We start from the raw sequence: 20,807 nt of genomic DNA, 5'->3' as shown, positions 1-20,807 counted from the left end.
GCTCTGAAAGGTACAATGCGACAAACCATGCTAATTAAGCTGGGGTTCGATTTTCACAAAAGCCGGTCAATTTGTTTTCTTTGCGGACGACATGGACATTATCTCCTGAACATTTGGAACGGTGGCAGAGCTGTACACCTACCTGAAACGCGAAGCAACAAAGGTCGGACTGATGAAATATATGTCAAAAACAAAGTACATGTTGGTAGGTGGAACCGAACATGACAGGATCGGTCCAGGTAGTGTAATGTCACGGGGATACCTTCGAGGTGGTGTAGGAATTTATCCTTCTAGAATCGTTACTGACGGCTGACAACAATATTAGTCGTGAAGTTCGATGGCGCATCATCGGTGGAAGTCGTGCCAACTACGGGCTCTAGAAGAAGTGTGGTCTAAAAAGATTCACCAACACACCAAATGCACCATTTACAAAAACCCAACAAGACCGACACGAGATATGGACCATGCTTAAGGAGGACCTGCAAGCACTTGGAAATTTCGAGCGACGCATCTTCGGCGGTGTGTAGGAGAATGGTGTGTGGCGGAGAAAGATGAACCACGAGCTCGCTGCATTCTACGGCGAACTCAGCATCCAGAAGGTGTCCAAAGCCGGAAGGATACGGGGCAGAGCATGTTGCTAGAATGCCGAATATAACCCGGCAAAGTTGGTGTTCGCTACTGAACCGGTTGGCACAAGAAGGCGTGGAGCGCAGACAGCACGATGGTCGAACTTGGTGGAGCGTGATCTGGCGAGCATTGGGTGTGACCGGAAATGGAGATGGAGAGCGGCAGCCATGAACTATTAGTACTATTGTTTATAATGTGTTATCTTAATTGTGAAATAGTGCAAATAAATGTGAATGTATGTGATGTAACTTTTTGAACAACCCAAATGAAATTTCTACCTATTTTAAATGTTTCATTCAAAACTGTCATAAACGGCAGTTTTACCATGCTGGCAGTAAAGTAAAATTTCCCCACAAAATCTTCCAAAAATATTATATCAGCTGGCCTGTCCAATCCGCTCTCGGCGATTCAAGCCCAAGTAGCATATCTTCTGAAATTTCATTCCACTAGCAGCCGGCGCGTCGCTCAATAAAACAGTTTATTAAATCTCCTAATCCCAAACAAAAATAAAAGGCGTTTCCTTACGGTTGTGGTTACACTCACACAAAATCCACTCAAAGCGCCGAGAAACTGATTCCCGACTGCAAACGAAGCCACGCGGTAAAAAACGGGGTGTGCAGCGTTTTGATAAGTCGGTTCTTGAATTACAACAGCCAACGAATGTAACAACATGAAAAGCAGTGAACACATACAACACACACTGGTCTTACCGAAAAGAAACCGGTGAAAATCCCTTCAGGCCAGGCCAGGCCCGGATCTCTGCTGTTGATGGCAGGCTGTAAAAACATCAATTTATAATCATGTTTAAATTATTGTTCTCGGTGCGGAGAGGGCTCTCACTCTCTGTCAGTTGGTTGGAAAATGCGCAACTGTTTGAATCCCTTTCGGGAGAAATTAACTGTTACTCTACCATTTTTCACGTTCAGCTCGGTGAAGCAGTCCCTCCCTCCCCTAAACTGAACCGGGCTGGCTGGGAGTGATGGTCCTCGGCCCAAGCAGACAAGGTCGTAACTGAACAACGATCATCACCGGTTGTTATTATTATTTTATTTTACGCTTTATTGAGAGTGATTAGGTCTATCCATTTTTTGCAGCGCCCTGACGAACAGCGTTCAATCACAAAATATGTGCAAGTTTTTTTTTACGATCTTGGCTGGAGGTCCCGTCTATTGTCCCCGGTTTCGCATTCAATCGGTGGGATTGTCTATGTGGCGTGTCGAGGTGATTATCGGCTTCGGGTGAATCCCAGGCCTTTTTTATTGCCCATCCATTAAATGACAGGGACTCTATTGAAAAACGATAAAAGAATAGAGAGAAAAAAAAGCATCGCAAAGCGCAACTGAGGTGCATAAATTTTGTGACCCACTACACAGCAATCGATAAAAGGACATTAAACACATCGTTCAATAACAGTTCTTTGTCGTTTTGATGGGAGTGACCGAACGCGACACCGGCAGAAGTGGGCCGAACTGGTCATACATCTGAATGATGATTTGGTCTTTTTTTTTTGTTGGAAAATGGATTGCATATGTTTTATTGATTAGCCAAATCTATGGGAATTAGGAAATGTTTACGAGATTTACACTCATTTGTTCATCTATAGGTTTATCCGATACTTTTATGAACCCTGTAAAAAAGTTTTTGTTTGAATTAAGGGTATGCGGTATGGGGATGTTTCTAGGCGAAACGAAATACAAAAATGTTTCGTGAGATCGATACAAAATCCGAATTCACTCGGTATTTTTCGAAACGAAACGAAGTTTTCGTGAAATGTTCGCGGAATTTTGCAGATACATCATTTTTTTGCGAACTTATGCTGCGTGTTTGCGGTAACGCGTATTGAGTTTCCATGAACACTCTGATCATTTGCTACAGTGCCATTTATATTTCAAAGTTTTAATTATTCCACCAATAACCTGATAAGATTACTTCAATGACTCTATAAGAGCACACCGATATTTCGTGCTCTAATGCTGTTTGTTTTTCAGAAACATGAAGCAATGATATGGAAACATCAGCCAGAAGGTTTGTTGGATAGCGTAACTTCTGGAGAAAGCCTAAAATCTAAACCTAAAAGTGATAGATGATTGAATTTACCGAAAAATAAAAGTAAAATTCACATAGACATTGAAAATCATCACAATCATCTCTAGGTATTAGGCCAAAACTTCTACCAGATAGATCTGGACTCGAACCTGGTGTGGTGGCAATAGCGGAGCCAGCATTTTCTTTTTTCTTGCTCACTCTTCTAAACATACACGAGAAAGAGACAGATAGAAGAGGGGGCAGCTTGCCTCCTCTCTCATCACGCTCTTTCTCGTGTATGTTTAGTAGAGTGAGTAAGAAAGAAGAAAAAGCTGGCTCCGCCAATGTGTGGTGGTTAAAGTTCATGCCGTTTTCGGCGCAGGCGCCGAGGACCTAGGGTTAAATACCACTCCCAAAAGACTTCGGGTCTTTCGATTCGAGCCTGTGGGTCCCGAAATAAACTAGCCTAGGGCTTAACATATTGTTACAACAGTTGAAGAAAAAAAATAAAAATAATTTCCAGATCCTATCTACCCAAAACTGCATATCAGAAAATGAGGCTGAAAGTTTCCAACTTGATTAGTATGGAAAAGGATGAAAATTTAAAAAAAATAAAAGAAAAATTTAGAATGAATCCTTTAGCAATGAAATCTTCTGCAGCTCTTCTTCTTCCTGGCGAATAGTTGTAAAAATAATTAGACTAAAATATGTTTGATGGAACGCTATGAGGCCAGTGTGAATACCCAGTGTGACTGTTATGCGGTTACATTCGTGAATATTAGTGAAGACGGCTAATAACAAGGCAGACATCTACCCACTTGCTCCATATACCTTGCAAGCTACAAGCACACTAGCGCCACGAACGGCTTCAGGGAACAACATCATGAATGAGTGTGCATGCGATGCTACCATTTCCGTGTACATATTTGCTTGTACACGCACACAATCATGTTTTAATGTTACTGTGAATCGTTGAGGGCGTTTCAACCATGTCGTCTGCGACAGGATGGGAGCTGTCTGTCTTGTTATTAGCCGTCTTCGATATTAGGTAATGAGACAAAACGACCATCCATAAACCACGTAGTCATGTTGGGAGAGGGGGATGGGCAAAGATTACGGTCCATACAAATTTAAAAAAATGTATGAACAAAATACCACGGGACCACGTGGTTTATAAACAGCGCCCCTGAAAGCATATTCAATATTTAAGATGTTTTTTAAGGACAATCGTCTTGAAATCCCGCTTCAACAGTTCATCAGAACATTAAATGCACAAAGCTCAAGAAGCAAGCCTCAAACAACAGTGCATTTTATTATTCTGTCCTTGCTCACTTGTAATAAGCTTAAAATGAGAAGACCAGCCCAAGTAGCACCGGCAACTAAAATAGAAATGATCATCGTTGCAAACATGTTGCAACTGAGTTTTCATGAAACAACGGATGTTAAAATCCTGTTGTTAAAGCCAAACTGAGGTATAACATATTTATAACAACTAGCGCAATGTAAATAAACGTCATTGCTAGTTGAAACTTGCGAAACCAATTTGTAACTGAGGTAAAATCTAATTGTTTCAACGAATCTTAGTTACGACCGTTTACAAACCAAAACAATGATATTGACTGTTATAAACATATTTACTTGGAACTAATTTAGAACATAACGAAAAATTTTGACAGAAGAGATGGAAGCTGCAAAATGTGCGACAAAAGGTTTTTGAAATCATAAAAATAATAAAATGTACTATAAAAACTTAAATGTTTCCAAAAAAACGATGTGATGTACAAATAAAATGTATCTTTTTTTCATAAATTTTTCAACAAGTTCTATTATTTTATTAAATTAAATTGGTTAAAAAATTAATAGCAGCTAAAACATTGATGTTGCAATAAAAAAAAGATAATTTTTATATTTAAACATTTGATACATTATTATACCATATTTGCTCCATATTAAATTTAAATAACATCATAAACATCAGTAAATTGCTCAATAAAGAATTCATACATTATACCATTCCTTCTTCAAACCAAGAAGAATGTACAAGCACTGGTAAATGCTTCATTTGTTGGCAAATTCTGCACTCTTTACGTAGTACACAATGACTGGTACCACTGGAAGGGTTTGAATACATGTTACAGTCGGACTAGATAGTGGTGTTCTGAAGCTTCCGAAAATTATCTGGCGAAAAGATGCAGCTTTCCGTTAGCTTAAATTTTGACTTTTTTTCGAACTAACTTTGATTCATAATCAGGCAAAATGTCCGTTTATAAATAAATGGTACGAAAGTTTTATCATCTTCTTTTGATCATTACAATGAAGCAGGAGTTAGTTCTACAAGCACTTCCACAGTTGCTAGCAGAATACTCAGATAAATTTAGAAATAGTCATAAGGTATTTGGGAGCTATCCATAAATTACGTAATAGTATGAGGTGAGAGGGGGATTGAAAAATCGTATGCTCCGTACTAAAATATTTGGGGTTGCCTACGAAAAAAAAAAATAAAATAGGGGAGGGGAAGTTCAAAAATGATCAAATTCCTTTACGTTATAAATGGATGGATATCCCTCTGATTGTCGATTGTCCAAGTGTTAACATATTTTGGTTGTTTATGTCCTACCGTGTGAAGCAATGTTGTCCTAGACATGATTTAGCAAGTAAAAATTCTAAACTAATCTTTAGCATTTTACGGGTGCATTAAATAAGCTGCTGAAATGAACTCAGTCAAAGCAATATGGCGCGTACAATTTTACTACAAATGGCTAAATTTTCACTCGCAAAATGATAAGTAGACTGAGGCGCGTTGGAAATACTGAGCCAGAATGCATGATTTACCAATAAATCAGGAGCGGCACAAAAATTTACATTCTCGTTCAGCCTTTTTTGCGGTAAATTTTACCCACACAATTATTAATCACATTGATGAAACTGTTGACGCATAGTAACTGGCAATGACGAATGTGATGACTAGCTGACTAGTTGTCGAATCGGTCACAATTTGTAAGTCGACCGTGAGTTGTATCTCGGTTGTAAATCGATTGCGAATTAAAACCGTTTATAACACGAGTGGATGTTTTATATTGGCTCCACCTCTTGCGCTTTTTTCGTTGCAATTTAGTCGTTAATAAGACAATTGGTACAAAGGGCACAACATTCAATGTAGTTGCATTTCAATTTTAGGAACTCATTAACGTCCAAGTGTGTTGCTTGGGAGGTGCGCTAGTTTTGTTTACGAAGAGATTTGTGCGCTCGAAATCGTGAGTAGGTGTCAAAGTCGGCCATTTTGGGATTCCAACAAGTCTGTCCTTAACACTTTTCAGCAATTTGAGATTAGCAAGATCTTCGATAGGAATATTTACACTATGTATTTGTTTTCGAAATTTATCGGACATTCCGCGGAATTCCGTTTGATTTCGTCAAAATCTATTTTTTTGAGACGAAATTTTTAGAATTTGGCGAAATGAAACGAAATTCAAAATCATAAATTCCGCCAAGCTGAATTCCGTGGAATTCCGCGGAATTTCGTTTCGAGTTGTACTTGGCGAAACTTTTCGGTATACCGCATACCCTTAGTTCGAATGTGTGTATTCAGTTTTGGACAAGGTATTTGGAGTACATTGCTCAAAATTTCTAGAGTACCGTTTTATAGAACCATTGAACGTATTTGGGTTGAAATGCATCACGCTGCTGACAACCACTGAACAATTAGCGTGATGCAGTTTCATCCAAATCCGTTCAATGGTTCTGATAAACGGTGCTTTAGAAATTTTGATCTATGTACTCCAAATACCTTGTCCTTATTTCCGCCCTAAAGCCTGTATCCGCAATAATCGGGACACAGAAATATGGCTGTAACTCTGCAATGAATACATTGCAATTGCTCAAATTTTGCCTGATAATATCTTAAGATGTGTTCATTTCACCTGCAAAATTTCATGTGAATCGGTAAAGTACCTTTTGTTGTAGCAATGAAACAGTAGAACGCGAGCAATTGAATTTTATACAGCCCCTGGTTTAGCTTGTCAGCGATGTAACTTTTGAATTTGATAAAGAAAATGACTGAAATTTTGAACACAAACCTCGCAATCTACTTTACTTACATAGGCAAAATTTCAAAAAAACCGATGCACTATCAACAATTTTATAGTTGAAACATATATTGGGGCTGACCGTGATTTTAGCCCTTCAGACAACAATTAGCGAACACCCCTTATTGTTTCGATTGTATTGTTGAAAGTACTGCACCAATAATCATCAAATTTTGCAGACATAATATACACATAATCAACTACCTTCTGTGAAAATTTCATGAAAATTGACAGAGATATTCAAAAGTTATGAATGAGCAAACATCACACATAAAAAACATGAAACATTTTCACTAACACTATCCCCTATCAACACCAGTAACTTCCAATCCAATTGATAAAAGTTGATGAAATTTTGCAAGAAAGTGTCTTTATAAGTATCATAACTGCTCACGAAGTTTCATAATTATCATCACAAAACTTTGAATTGTAGCGGAGAAGAACCATGTAGTATGCGAATGAAAATTGGTGATGATTGTACAAAATCTTAAAAACGTCGTCTGTTTGTTTCTCATCGATTAAAAGTTAAAAGTAATGCATCGATTTTTATGAAATTTTGCACAAATAATAAACATACATCGAAGAGTTCTCAGTTAATTTTTGGCCATTTTTTATTGACTCAGTACAGAGTTACTGCCGTAAACCTATGATTATATTCACCGAACTATCTGTTAATTTTAACCGAACTTCGATAATGCTCAATTTCGGTAAAATCCTGCGAGTATGATAATAAAGTCAAATAATTGTTGGTTTTTTGTGAAAAATAATGTTGATATTTCGAAAAAAAAAACCCTTTATGCAAATGCAAATTTAGAGAATGAAATTAAATGTTAAAAAACTCAAATTGGAAGGAAAAACAAAAATTTGGAGCACAATATACTGTATTCTGGAAAAAGTTGTTAGAAATCATCAGAACTGTTCAATTTATCAAATAAACTATCAAATTATATTTTCTGAAACCATCTATACGCTCATTCGAAGAGGGTATTCTGCTTAGAGGATTCAAAAAGTCGGTACAAGAAGTTTTTGTATCCAATAACGGAAAAACAAGCGAAAAGAGTAATATGATCTTAGTTCTTACAAAAAAAAACCTCAGCCTCGCCAAAGCATACTTGTTAGCAGTTAGGTAATAGCAACAAAAAGCCAAGTTTAAGTATGAATTTTGTTCTGTGAGGTGTGTCGTATTGTTTCGCTGATTGTTCGACACCGTAATAGCTTTCAAATTTGAAATTTATATAAAAAAGCAAATGTAAAGTGTTCAGTCCTTGATTAGCTGTGAATCAAATAAGTAAACCTTTTTTATCTTTTCTCCTGTTTATCTTCCAGAGTTTATTCAACCTCAACATCTTTGGCCTTATATTCAACAAAATCTAATCCAACAAAATCACCTAGCGAATACTGCTTTTCTCGCAAACCATCATTCCCCGCATCATCACCACCACCATCAGCAACACCCTCAGCAGTCGAACTCCCCTCACCAGCAGCAGCCCCATCACCTAGTGCAAATAAATGGAACCTGCCAAACCACAGGAACCAACAACAACAATAACAACAACAACAACAACAGCAACAGCAGCAGTAATGGTAGTAATTGCAACGGCAATAATAGCTGTAGTAACAACACAAGCGAGGCTGGCAGTTTGCCAAACAGCCCGGACCTGCAAGAAGACGGCGCTCGTCTTCAGCAACAACAACAGCAGCAGCCTCGAGATAATAAAATCATTGCAAAACCACTCCCAAGCCGGCCGATGCCTTTCCTGCAGCATGGACTGAACCACCCGCATCTGCACTCGCTGCTGGCCCACTGCCGGAATCCCTATCTGCCGGGTATGTTCACCCACCATACATACGATATCTCTAAGGAAGCGTACCTAACCTATTCTCATATGTGACGTTAACTTACTTATGTACTGTTCTATTGCACGCCGTAGGAGGTCCTCAAGTGTTTCCACTGCCGCCGGGACAAGGCTTTCCATGGGCGCACTCGACACGAGGGAAACCCCGACGGGGGATGATGCGGCGGGCCGTTTTCTCAGGTGAGTTGAGTGTGTGGGAATTGCGAACTGGGAGTCCTGGTGATTGACGCTTGTGGTTGGTTTAGTGTGATTATGGTCTTAACAATAGGAGCCTGTGAACTTTTTACTGTAGATTTTATAAAATGAGAGTACATAAATATTCTGGATACTTTTGAGGTATTGCGAAGCCTTCCCTCGGGAAAGGACTGTTCGTTCCGTATCCTGTTGACCAGCTCGAGAAGGAGAATTGTCCATAGCTGTTGTTAAGTGAAATAGACGGTTGTGGCTTGGAGAAAGGCTGGATGAGTCTTTTCATCCTCGGATATTTAAGCTGCTGAACATGGTTTCTCAAATATTAATTCAAATCTTCTGCAACCACTAAGGGATAATGTGGTCGTTGCTTGAGTATCCCTCCCAGAGTAAGTGGAAAAATCTAATGAATAACATATTCAGTTATTACTGCTTGAATTACTGAAGAACAAACACTGATATTGTTTTGATTGATATAAGAGGTAAAAGATCTGAAAAAAATAGCAAAATCTAGTATAATGAATTTCTCAATAATAGCTCGTTAAGATATTACAAAATCAAAACATTATCAGACAAGATTTATGGCCCTTTTTCTAGAAAAAAAAATTGCAGCATTCAGCTTCGAACCTACGACCTTATAGCGGCTCTGCTTACCACTCAACTGTTGCTCATTGGAAATCATGGGAATGAGAGCAAGCAATTCTTCGTTTTACTTTATTCCAAAAGCTAGACTTTACATATACTGGCGTGAGTGAGAAATGGACAAATTGAGGAGAGTAACTTTTTCGCAAATTTCACCTCAATTTGTCCATTTCTCACTCACGCCAGTATATGTAAAGTCTAGCTTTTGGAATAAAGTAAAACTTCCATTCGGCTGGTTAAGCCGCAAAAATCGATAATTAATTAATTTAATTCTTCGTTTCCACAGCTCAGAAAGGGGCGCATGGCATTTCACTGATATGGGTGTAAGTGTTCCATTTCGTGCAGGAGAGCTAAATTTGTTCTTATGTGAAAATTTTCAAATAAGATTAAAAACTGATATCAAATTACTTTGAGTTATACGTGCGATATTCATCAAATTTGAGGAGCGGACCTGGTGTGATGGTTAGAACACTTGACTATCACGCCGAGGACCTGGGATCGAATCCCACTCCCGAGAAACTCGCAAAATGTGAGTTCTTTCCTTGGAAGGGAAGTAAAGCGTGGGTCCCGAGATGAACTAGCCTAGGGCTAAAAATCTCGTTAATACAGATAAAATAAAATCAAATTTTTAAATAACACACCAAAATCATATCGAACTATTGTTCGATTCGAGATATGATTGAGATATTCTCGTCTACCCGGGTCCTATGGGAATTGGGGAATTTGAGAAAATTTTCCCTTACGACCTGTCCATAAACTACGTAGACTATAAGCGGGATACGGGGGGACTGGCCTAAGCCTACGCTCCATACAAATAAAAAAAAAAAAAGTGCACACAAATTAAAAAAAAATGGACAAAAGTCTACGAGGGAGGAGTAGGGGTCTGAGATGGCCAAAAATGAGTAGTTTATGGACAGCGCCTTAGCGCGATTGATCATATCATACTTTCTCATATGGTTCTGCCGGCTTCATGAATTCAAGGCAATCTTCCCAAGATGAACGATTGGACTTCCTAATAATTGAACAGCACTTGCACTCGATATTAAAGTTCTAGCAGAGCCACCCTTCAAAAATGGTTGAAGAGCTTCTCCTCAATACCTGCAGAGCTTTGCGTCAGGTTTGGTAATATTCAGAGTTTCTTCTAGCCATCAAAGTAAAAATTTATCTTCACAAGTAGCTACTCAAGAGAATTCACGACAAAAGTACCCTAGAAAAACCACAAGAACTTCACCCATCAACCGTCAAAGGGTACTGATGGTACTCACGCCCTCCATCATTGTGATCGATAGAGAAGTAACGGGCATAGTACATACCGACACTTCTTCGAAAACATAGTACGCAACACTGTGTAACTTGATTTTTTTTTCAGTGAAAGAGATGCTTGTTATCGAGACTGTTTCGCATGTGAAACCTGGCTCTTTCCCTGAAGATCAGAAGACTTCTCAATTCCATATAAAGCATTGTCCATTTGTAATCCGGATGGACAAAACCACTTGTATAGCTTAAGGATGGAATAATGAACAGAAAAGGTTAAGCTCCCAAAACAAATAGAAATTATTGTTCTTCCATAGATAAATATCATCGAAATTATTTGTTTTTATTTTTCAAACATTTTGTTCTTTTTGGGGTCACCAAGCTTTTAATTGCACTATCGCACAATCACCTCTTGGCTGAAGACGGTGTCCGTGTATTATTTTCCTTTCCTCCTTAAAAATCTGCACAACGGTAGAAAATTTTAGCGTCACGCCTTCGGAATGTATGCTCTACAATCTGGTCATCTATGCTCTGTGTTGAGCTTCTTTGCCAGTCTGATTAGGATTCCGAATGAAAATTTCGAACATTTCTTTTTATGGGTAATTCAGTCAATTGAGAAGGGGCGAAGTTTGAGTGCTTCACCCAACAGTGACGATGCCACAGAACATCTGCGACTATCGTAGAAGCTCACTAAAATAGATCAAACCTCTATGGATCTATCATGTGTATTTTTGAAAAGTTGAACGCGATCGTTGATGCTTGCACCTTCTGCCAAATTTAGTGTCATTATCATGTTGCTGTAAGATAACGACGCCAAATCTTGAAATCCCAAGCAGATTTATCCATGAACGCAAACTTTAATTTATCTGGGACACCTCCTTATGCCATGGTTAACGTCATCTGAACATATTACACGTAATGGTTTTTGATATATTAACAGTTTTTGTGACACAGTTTGCACAGCACAGTGCTGGCCCCATAGACAAAAGTGAAAAAAGGACTTCAAAATATTGTTCAAACAAGTAACGTTCGTAAACTTATCTTTGAACCCAGAGATAATACAAAAATTCCACACATCCGGAAGCAGCACTGTACAAGCGACATGGCACCGTTTCCAAACTGTGACAGCCCAGCTAGGAGTGCCTCGGGCACATCAGGAACGACGCCAACTAGTTTCTGATTATGGTATACTGGTCATGCTTTGTAGTTGGTAACTGAGATGGTACGCGCTTGGGTAACTATGCACAAGTGAACTGGTAGGGACGGCATTCTATCCATAGTAAGTTCGGGTGACACTGATTTGAAACGCTAGATGAGCTAATGCGGACGCTGTCTTGCGTTCCATAAAACCGTGGAGTGGCCTTAAAGTACGTTCCTGACTTGTACCCATCTTGGACAACAATCTGGGTGAAAGCAGGTTCAGATTAACACTCCTGATTAACGCAGATGTGGCTCTGAGCCTAGTCCCCATAAGGGTCTGGATCAACCCTCGGGTGGCCTCACTGCTTGCATAGATAACCACCAGAATCATTGGTGATTACTCCATTTGCAGTGAGAGATAGCGGCCCTAAGAGGAACCCAACAGATATGACGACTACTACTAAATCTATAAACAACAATGTGATTAAGAATGCAGAGGCAGTGCAAATGGCGTTGAACCCGAGGCGGCGCAGATGACTGGCGTGAATCTCACGCGGGCGCTGCACCTGTTATTGTTGTTGACGAAGGACTTTATCCCGAAAGTCATTCGTCCCTAAAGGGCGCTGAACTGCAACAGAAACGGACTAACAAAGATGTTGGTAGTTGTCGAACAGCTGGACGAGTTGATCGGCTACACGAGCACGCGGACTACCATCATCAAGGACCTGAAACAGGTGCTGAAGCTTCGCAAATCGCTGGCTCTGGCCAGGAAGGAGAATGATCACCTGATCGAAGAGCTGAGTGCGGCTGATGCGAGCAAGGAGGAGTGATACACCCAAACGGACAGCATCTTTTTTGCCGGTAACGCGACGATGCAGCACGAAACTATGCAGCTCGTCGGAGAGGTCAAACCGCTCTACGGCTAGAGCAGCATGGTCGAAACCTGCAGAGGAGACGCGGCCCAAGAAGCGTCCGGCAAAGACGGGTGAAAAGCCAAAGAGGTAGAAGGGGACGGCCAGCGCGAGTAATTAGGCTGCCAAGTCAGTAGCGAAACGCACAAGGGGCAAGGAAACCAAGCCCCAAGAGGTCAACCTCAAGAGGAATTGTGGCCAATCGGACCAAGGGAAAAAGAACCCTTGGATTACGGTTGGGAGGATGAAGGTTACGGAAAAGTGAAGTCAGTCCGCAAACGCGAACGAAGCGACGCGCTGGTTTTCAAAACCGAGGTAGATACGCACGCCGAGATGCAGAGAGCCATGCGAGGTAAAAATCGCATGGCCAGGAAGGCACCTCTCCTACAAAGCACTAGCTCAAGAGGTACTGGGCGAAAAACAGCATTCGATCCGCCTGCGAAGGGCCCAGCAAGCAGGCAGATCACCACGATCAACCTCCCTGTAGAAAAGGTGAACAAGGCGACCGCAGTCGGCAAGATTAAGGTAGGCTGGTCAGTGTGCCCGCTCAGCATACATGAGCCACCAGTGGCGTGTTTTAAGTGCTTCGAGCATGGACACAAGTCGTGGGCGTGTAAAGACCCCGACAGGAGCAAACTCTACAGGAAGTGCGGAGTGGAAGGCCACACCGCCAGTGAGTGCAATTTGGCTCCAAAATGTCTGGTTTGCACGGCGAACACGGGTCAAACGACGGACGGGCCTAAATGTCCAGGCACGCAAGGAACTCGAACCAACCGACGAGAATGCAGATTACACAGCAGAACCTTAACCACGGTGAAGCCACACAACAGCTGCTGAGGCAATCAGTCTCGGAGTCAAGTACAGACATCGCCCTACTATCGGACGCGTACGGGAACTGGGTAGTGGATAAGGTCAAGCTAGTTACGATCTGTACAACCGTTCGTTTTCCGATCCATGAAATAAATTCCACGTCGCACGAGGGCTTCGCAATAGCGGAGATCAACGAGGTGTACTACTGCAGTTGTAATGCTCCTCCAGGTGGCCGATAAACCAATTTATTCTCGTCTATGCTGGATGCGTCAAACGCACTAGTGGGATTGAGTCTCGTGGTCATCGGTGGGGACTTCAACGCCTGGGCGATTGAGTGGGGTAGCCGCTTGACTAACGCGAGAGGCTGGGTTTTATTCGAAGCTATGGCTAGACTGATCGTGGATGTCGCGAACGTAGGTGACACAAATTCTACAGTAGGAACGGTGCTGCACAGTCCATCATTGATTCTGGGTCTCAACTCTAGCTCGGACTGCAAACCGGTATACTAGTGGCGTCCAGAAGAGTGGATAAACTGGCACTGAACAAAGAGATTAAGGTGACTTGGTGCATCACAGAATTTTCATAGGAATCATTGACTTTTTAATTTTCAATGATTGTTTGCCTCGCGTTTTTGAAGTGATAAAAAACGGGCAATTCTGCAGTTACGCAGTAGAAAAAGTATCAGCACACTCACCACGAGTGAGCATATGGGATGATACATTTTCATCCAAATTTGCGCTTTGGTAACTGAGTTTTATCACTTTGAAATTTCGAGCGAGATTTCAATGATGCTGATGACGCACTACGCGTCGTTAAGGCACGTAAGCGGGCGTGCTTCGAGAATCTCTTGCTACCAACACGACCCCTTGGGGTAATGCCTATACAGTAGTCATAGTCAAAATGAATGGCGCGTCAGCACCCCGAGGACGTTCCCCCGAGATGCTGCAGAAGATCGTGGAAACGTTGTTCCCGCGCCACAATACAAGACCATGGGCCCCCACCCCATCCTCTATAGCCAAACGAGCTCTTCGCAACGTCCGGGTCCGAACGGTATCCTGGCAGTATATCCATCAAGACGGCCATCGAGGCTGGCTCTGACATGTTCAGATGTGCCTGGACAGAGGCGAATTTCCGTAGAGGCGGAAAAGACAAAGATTGGTTCTGTTGCCCGAACCCGGGAAGCCACCTGGCGACCCTTCGGCATACAGACCTATCTGCTTTCTGGACACCGCCAGGAAACTGTTGGAACAGACCATTATGTTGAGGCAGATGGTCTATACCGAAAAACCCTAGACTCTGGCCTCTCGGATAACCAGATTGGCTTCCGGAAGGGTCGATCGACGGTGAACGCTATTAGGGCTGTAACCAAAACGGCTACATCGGCCGTTTTGGTTACAGCTCTAATAACACTCTAAATCAAGTGAACGGGAATCTGCTATTGCACGGTCGTCACGCTGCTGGACGTAAAGAATGCATTCAACAGCGTCAACTGGGCCGCCATCGAGTGCGCCATACACGAACTAGAAGCCCCGGTTAGCTTATGCCGGATACTGGAGAGCTACTTTCTGAATAGGGTGCTAATCTATGACACCGAGGAAGGCGGGAGGAGCTACAACATCACCGCGGGGATACCTCAGGGATCCATTCTGGACCCGGTACTATGGAACGTTGGCCATTTTGTTTAAAAATCGGTGTTTGTACGTTTGTACGATCACCGCAGTGTGCATGAATGAATTATAGTTTATTGCATTGCTAACTGGACTGCGACAGAGTGCGGAATCTTAAATAAAAGTGCGATATTGCATCAAAGCCTTCCGGTGTCTTCACCGCACTTATTCATCATGAGCTAATGAATAAGTGCGGTGAAGACATCGGAACGATTTGACACCAAATCGCACTTTTATTTGAGATTCCGCACTTTTAACTGCGCAATGCGCAATATTAGTGAAAATTCCACACCTCAGGTGAGATTTGAAGTGAACTCATGATCATTAAACGCTAGACAATTGCTTCACCAACTAAGCTACCGAGCCAACTAATGACCAACTAACGGCATCAATTTGACATTATTATTATTAGCTTTATTTACGAAGCTTTAAGCCCTAGGCTGGTTCGCCTCGGCTTTGTTATAAGGCAATTTGAATCTCATTCATCATTAGTATATAGGGTGACAAAGGGTATTATCGGCAGAGTGTAGAATCAGCATTTAAGTTAAAATACACATTAATAAAAATAAAAAAAAAGGTATTATCGGCAGAGTGTAGAATCAGCATTTAAGTTAAAATACACATTAATAAAAATAAAAAAAAAGGTATTATCGGCAGGTTTGTTCTCTTCGTCAGGGGGGGTTTTTGTGGGCCAAATTGCTTATTTACTGTTCAGACAGCTTGCCCATCTTACAGGTGTTGAGATAATTCTATATTCGGAATCTGCACGCCTGCAATTGGGTCGAAATCTAAACTTTCATCAGTTTTGAAGCCCGAAAACCTATTTAAAAATTAATTTGAAGTTTTAATGGTATCGATTTGTTAAATCACCCCATAAATTTCGCGTTGTGCAGAGTTGTCAAGCAGATGTCCAGCTATCAAAAGGTGGTATAGATTTTCGGTATCAAAATAACTGTCTAAAAACCGAATAAAATCATAGCAGCTCCGGAAACGCTGCTCTTTATTATTAAATTTAAAAAATCAGTTATTGTTCAAAATTCAAAAAGCCAATTGAAACTATAGAGGCGATCAATCTATCGTTCGCACTCTTTTTTGAAACGACAGTTTACTGCGTAGAAGCTCGCAAATTAGATGCTCGAAAAGCTTCGATATACCAATTTGTGTGGTGTGTTATGACTTTCAATTAACTCAACGTAGTTGATTTAAATGTGGGATTTGATATACAATCAAGCTCTTCTCCCGACGGCATTGAGTCTCTAACATCTTTCCATTATTTTCACAGACTCCCAACGGAAAGGACTGGAAAAGCGATTTCAGCTGCAGAAGTACATCAGTAAACCGGACCGGAAAAAGTTGGCGGAACGCCTCGGACTTAAGGATTCTCAGGTTCGTATATAAATAGCCCTATTCATCCAACTCACATATCGACCAACAAGACAGCTTATAACATCGACATTCCCACCATCATCACCGCCCGTTTCACAAGACCGATCTCCATACAGCCATCTGCTAATGATTTATTCATCTGTTTACACTGGTCGTGTAATGATTTCTTATTTTGTCATTTAATTGAATTTCCGCTTTGCCTTTGTCGTTACATAAAATATCCACCGGTAAGTTCTATTCAACGAGCAAGAAAGTGGAAAAATCACATGCGAAGTAATCCACAGCCAGCCAGCAGAGGGAGGGGAGAAAAGGATGAATTTTATGGCTGTAGTTATCAGCATATTCCAACTTGTTTGAGGGCAACGGAGAACAATACCTACACGACCATCCAAGACCGTCTCGACGATGGGCGGCTTTTAGCGGATCGGTTTCACCCTTGTGGCTCTCGTCGGCCCTTCTGGTGGCAAGAGAAAAATTCTGCCACAAAAAGCAGAAAAGAATAATGCTCCGCCTTGCCGTTACATACAAAAGCAGTGCTATATGCTACACCGTCATCGTTATCGTCATCATCATGATGATCATTATCATCATCGTTCAGCTGATGATATTTATTGTCGATGGTAAAAAGTGGTTTGAATCGGGGGAAAAGCTCGTTCTACTGGGCAGCCAAACGCAGTTCATCTTCTCTCAAATCGTTTGAATAAATTGCCCGCCATGAAGCAGCTTGGAGTAGTTTTTTTTTGTAATGCTGAGTTGACTCTAGCATGCGAGTACATAGCCCAGCGTGGAAAACGTTTTCATCTTGGATCAGGAGAAGAAGGTGGGGAAAATGTGAGAGTGTTTGTTGAGAATAATTCCAATTATTGAGAGAGCAAGCATGAGTGAGTATTTCAGAAGGACTTCCACCATATTGGAGAAGTACTGTTTGTGCGCAGGCTCGGTATTTTTCACGAATGTGGGAACTCTGTGCTGATTCTGGTGGTTGTACTATTTCTTATTCGAGGTTGACAACACTTTCGGCGATTTGTACTGTGACTGTGGTGTAGAACAGTGACTGGATCAGCTTCGAATACGTTTCATGTTACTTAATATAAGCATGTCGAAAGAAATATTATGGAGAGTATACATTTCCGATATTTTCGGGATTGATCACTGCCTGACTTTATTATTAGCTATTGAATGTATTTTTGCTGAATCTAATACAACTCAAATTAGGAGAAAGTAGCGAAAGTGAGGTGGACAGTTTTGCAAGTGCGCGACCTATCGTACTTAATTTCTATAAATTAAATAGAGGATGAAATGGCAACAAAATCACAACGATATTCTTCTTACCGTACGTCCTGTTCATAAACAGCTAGGGAACATTAGTCCGAATAAGATCATTTGGATACAATAGTAGCCTGCAAACTAAGCGCAAAAAAATAAATCAGGAACATGAATCTCTAATTCTTAAACCAGTGCCATCGATCTATTGAATTGAAATCAAATCAAGCAACATTTAACAGATCATAACGGCAATCCTATTCCTGTCTAGGGTCAGCACTCTTTATCAAACTACTAAAACGTGAATTATCTAACTTCATTCCATCTAAAGTCACAAACGGGGTAGACGCTTCATCTTTTGAAATTTTTCATCAAAATAAACTATCAATGACCTATGAAGGTATGCATCTCTGAATGAATCCCTTGAGGAATTATTAAATGAAATTCTGAAGAGATTCGTAAATAAATTCTTGAAGAAATTTCTAAAGAAGTTTTTAATTAAATTCCTGAAGATATTTCCGGGAAAATTCATGAAAGAATCCCTGGAGATATATCCACTTGAATACCGCATTTCTTTAAGAGTTCCATAAGAAAAATCTGGAAAAATAGTTAGACTTCTGTAAATATTCCCGAAAAATTACTAGACTTTTTTGTAGTGCTTCCTCGGACACATCTCTGATAAAAAATATGACTGAGTTCTTGTAAGAATCCGTTTAGATATTTCTAAGGATTTCCCTGGAGGAAATCCTAGAGGTCTTCCAGAGAAAAAAAAAACATAAAATAATATCTGGAAGAATTCATTAAGAAACCTCTGAATACATTTCTGCGGGATTCCTTCCTGGATGAATTCCTTTTGAAACTACCGGAAGAAATCATGCCAGAACTTTTGGAGAGGCCCTAAAAGTAATTCTTGGAGATATCCCGTCAGAAATTTCAGTGAAATACCTGAAGAAACTCATGATATCTCCAACTCTTGATGTTTTTTTAAATAAATCCCAATACCCAGAGGAAGAGTAGTTTCTTCAGGAACAGATACAATCCTGAATTGTCTGTTCGGTACTTTTTTGACGAAATCATAACAGCTGAACTATTTCGGTAATTTCGCCAATAGCTCCCTGGTAAATATTTGTTGAGAATCAGAGCTTAAAGACCAACAATAATAACTAATTCTGTACAGGAAAATAGCTCAATAATAACTTATTTTGTTATTATACTATCAAACCAAGGACAAAACATTCTTGAAGTTAAAATACAGTCATTTTTCCAAACATAAGAACAAAGTTTACACTTAGGGTAAATGAACCAATAGTGGCGCTATTAGTAGCTCCATGTAGTAAAATAATTGAATAATTTAGATAAAACCACAAAATAAAAAGTCTAGAAATTGTAAAAACCACTGTTTATTTCAGTTTTTGCTTATGAATCACTTACACCAACTATAGGTACACGGTTCCTGTTATGGAGGTAAAATTTAACATTGGTTCCTATATTGGCGCATCCCATTGAATTCTTATGGGAGCCACCACTATAGGAACACTACCACCACTATAGGTGCAAAGGAGCAAAAAAGTTAAGTAAAATAATTGTTTAAAATAGGATTTTCGGCAAATTCTGAACACAAAAATGAATTAATGTTAACTTATATTGTTCTTACGTTGCTCTCAATAACTCGATTAAAATATAACTGATGCAGTTATTTTAAATTATCTTTGAGTTTTACGGTGCTGAATCAGTTATTATTTTTGTTCTTTTAGAACTTATTTCCAACAAACCAAGAGCAAGTTTTAGCATTAAGCCATTCATTTTTGATGGCAGAATTTATTCTTCTTTTGTTATTTTATTCTTTCCGTAATTTCATTGTCAGTACAGCAAAAGGTAAACAATTATTTTTTGCTTTGTTCAGCTGTTCATATTGCACCAAAAACATATCGAAATCGGTGTTCAAAATTAATTAAATATAGGGTAAGTGTGCCAGTTATCGCCATAGTGGTTCCCTGTTTGGCCATAGTGTTAATTTGGAAAGTTTTTAAGCTTTAACCTATTATGAATGTTTTAGTAGCAAGAATTTAAAGCATCTTTTCATTAAAACTCTTAAAATGATGCAAAATTTTGAATTATCTAAAATAACCACTATGGTCAAATAGGGAACCACTATGGCGATAACTGGTACACTCAGCCTATATCTATGAAACACATTCTGAAAGAATCCATCGTGAGATTTTGGACAAATTTTCAAAGGAATATCTGAATGAAACTCTAAGAAATTTTTTGAGGGAATTTCTGTGACAATCCTCAGAAGATTTCATGAAGCATTATCTGGAGTAGCTTCTCAAAGAGGCCGTGGGAGTATTTCTAAAAAGAATGACCAGTACAATTTTTAAAGAAAACAATGAATAAATTTCGAAAAAAAAATACGGAAGGTTTCCTAGAGGAAATCTTGGTAAAATTTCTGAAGGATTGTCTAGAGGAAATTTTAAATCGATTCTAAAAGCGTTCTTCAAGAAATTTCTAGATGTATCTCTGGAGGAATTTCTGAAAGAATCTCTGAGGAAACTTCTAAAGAAATCACAGGAAGAAGTTCCGAAAGAATCCTCAAAAAAACAAACTTTGTTTTGAGCCGGGAAAGGTTTTTCAGGAAACAATCTTTTATTAAAGTAAAAATAAAACCGTGTTAAGTACTGTTCCTTTGAATTCCACCAAGAAATTGCATCCTTTGACAGATACGTATTTCACGGAGACAAATTTCGTTCGTTTGAAACAAAAATATTCATGTTTATTCGGTAAACTGACTGTTCAAAACTAAAATTTTAATTTTAAAAACTAACTCAATTACACATTTATCTCGACAATACCCATTGAGGAGCCCCTCGTTCCGCCGTCGTGAACATAAATAAAACTCACAATTCCACTCACACAGATTTCCTTCTGCAAAAAGGCAAGATTCACCGAAAA

General features: G+C 39.9%; 1 protein-coding gene across 1 annotated transcript in view; it reads left to right on the top strand.

Annotated features, from left to right (window-relative positions):
* Positions 1–20,807, top strand: part of LOC109621687 (homeobox protein 5) — a 99,552-nt gene that overhangs the window by 48,002 nt on the left and 30,743 nt on the right. Inside the window, exons 2-4 of the mRNA XM_029870291.2 lie at positions 8,064–8,564; positions 8,669–8,773; positions 16,489–16,592. Of these exons, the coding sequence (XP_029726151.1) occupies positions 8,064–8,564; positions 8,669–8,773; positions 16,489–16,592 (710 nt within the window). The remainder of the gene's footprint in view (positions 1–8,063; positions 8,565–8,668; positions 8,774–16,488; positions 16,593–20,807) is intronic.

The sequence above is a fragment of the Aedes albopictus genome, chromosome 2, assembly GCF_035046485.1.
Source record: "Aedes albopictus strain Foshan chromosome 2, AalbF5, whole genome shotgun sequence".
In the NCBI taxonomy this organism is placed as follows: Eukaryota; Metazoa; Arthropoda; class Insecta; order Diptera; family Culicidae; genus Aedes; species Aedes albopictus.
The sequence above is the reverse complement of the archived record's forward strand: the minus strand, read 5'-3'. Positions and strand labels throughout refer to the sequence as shown.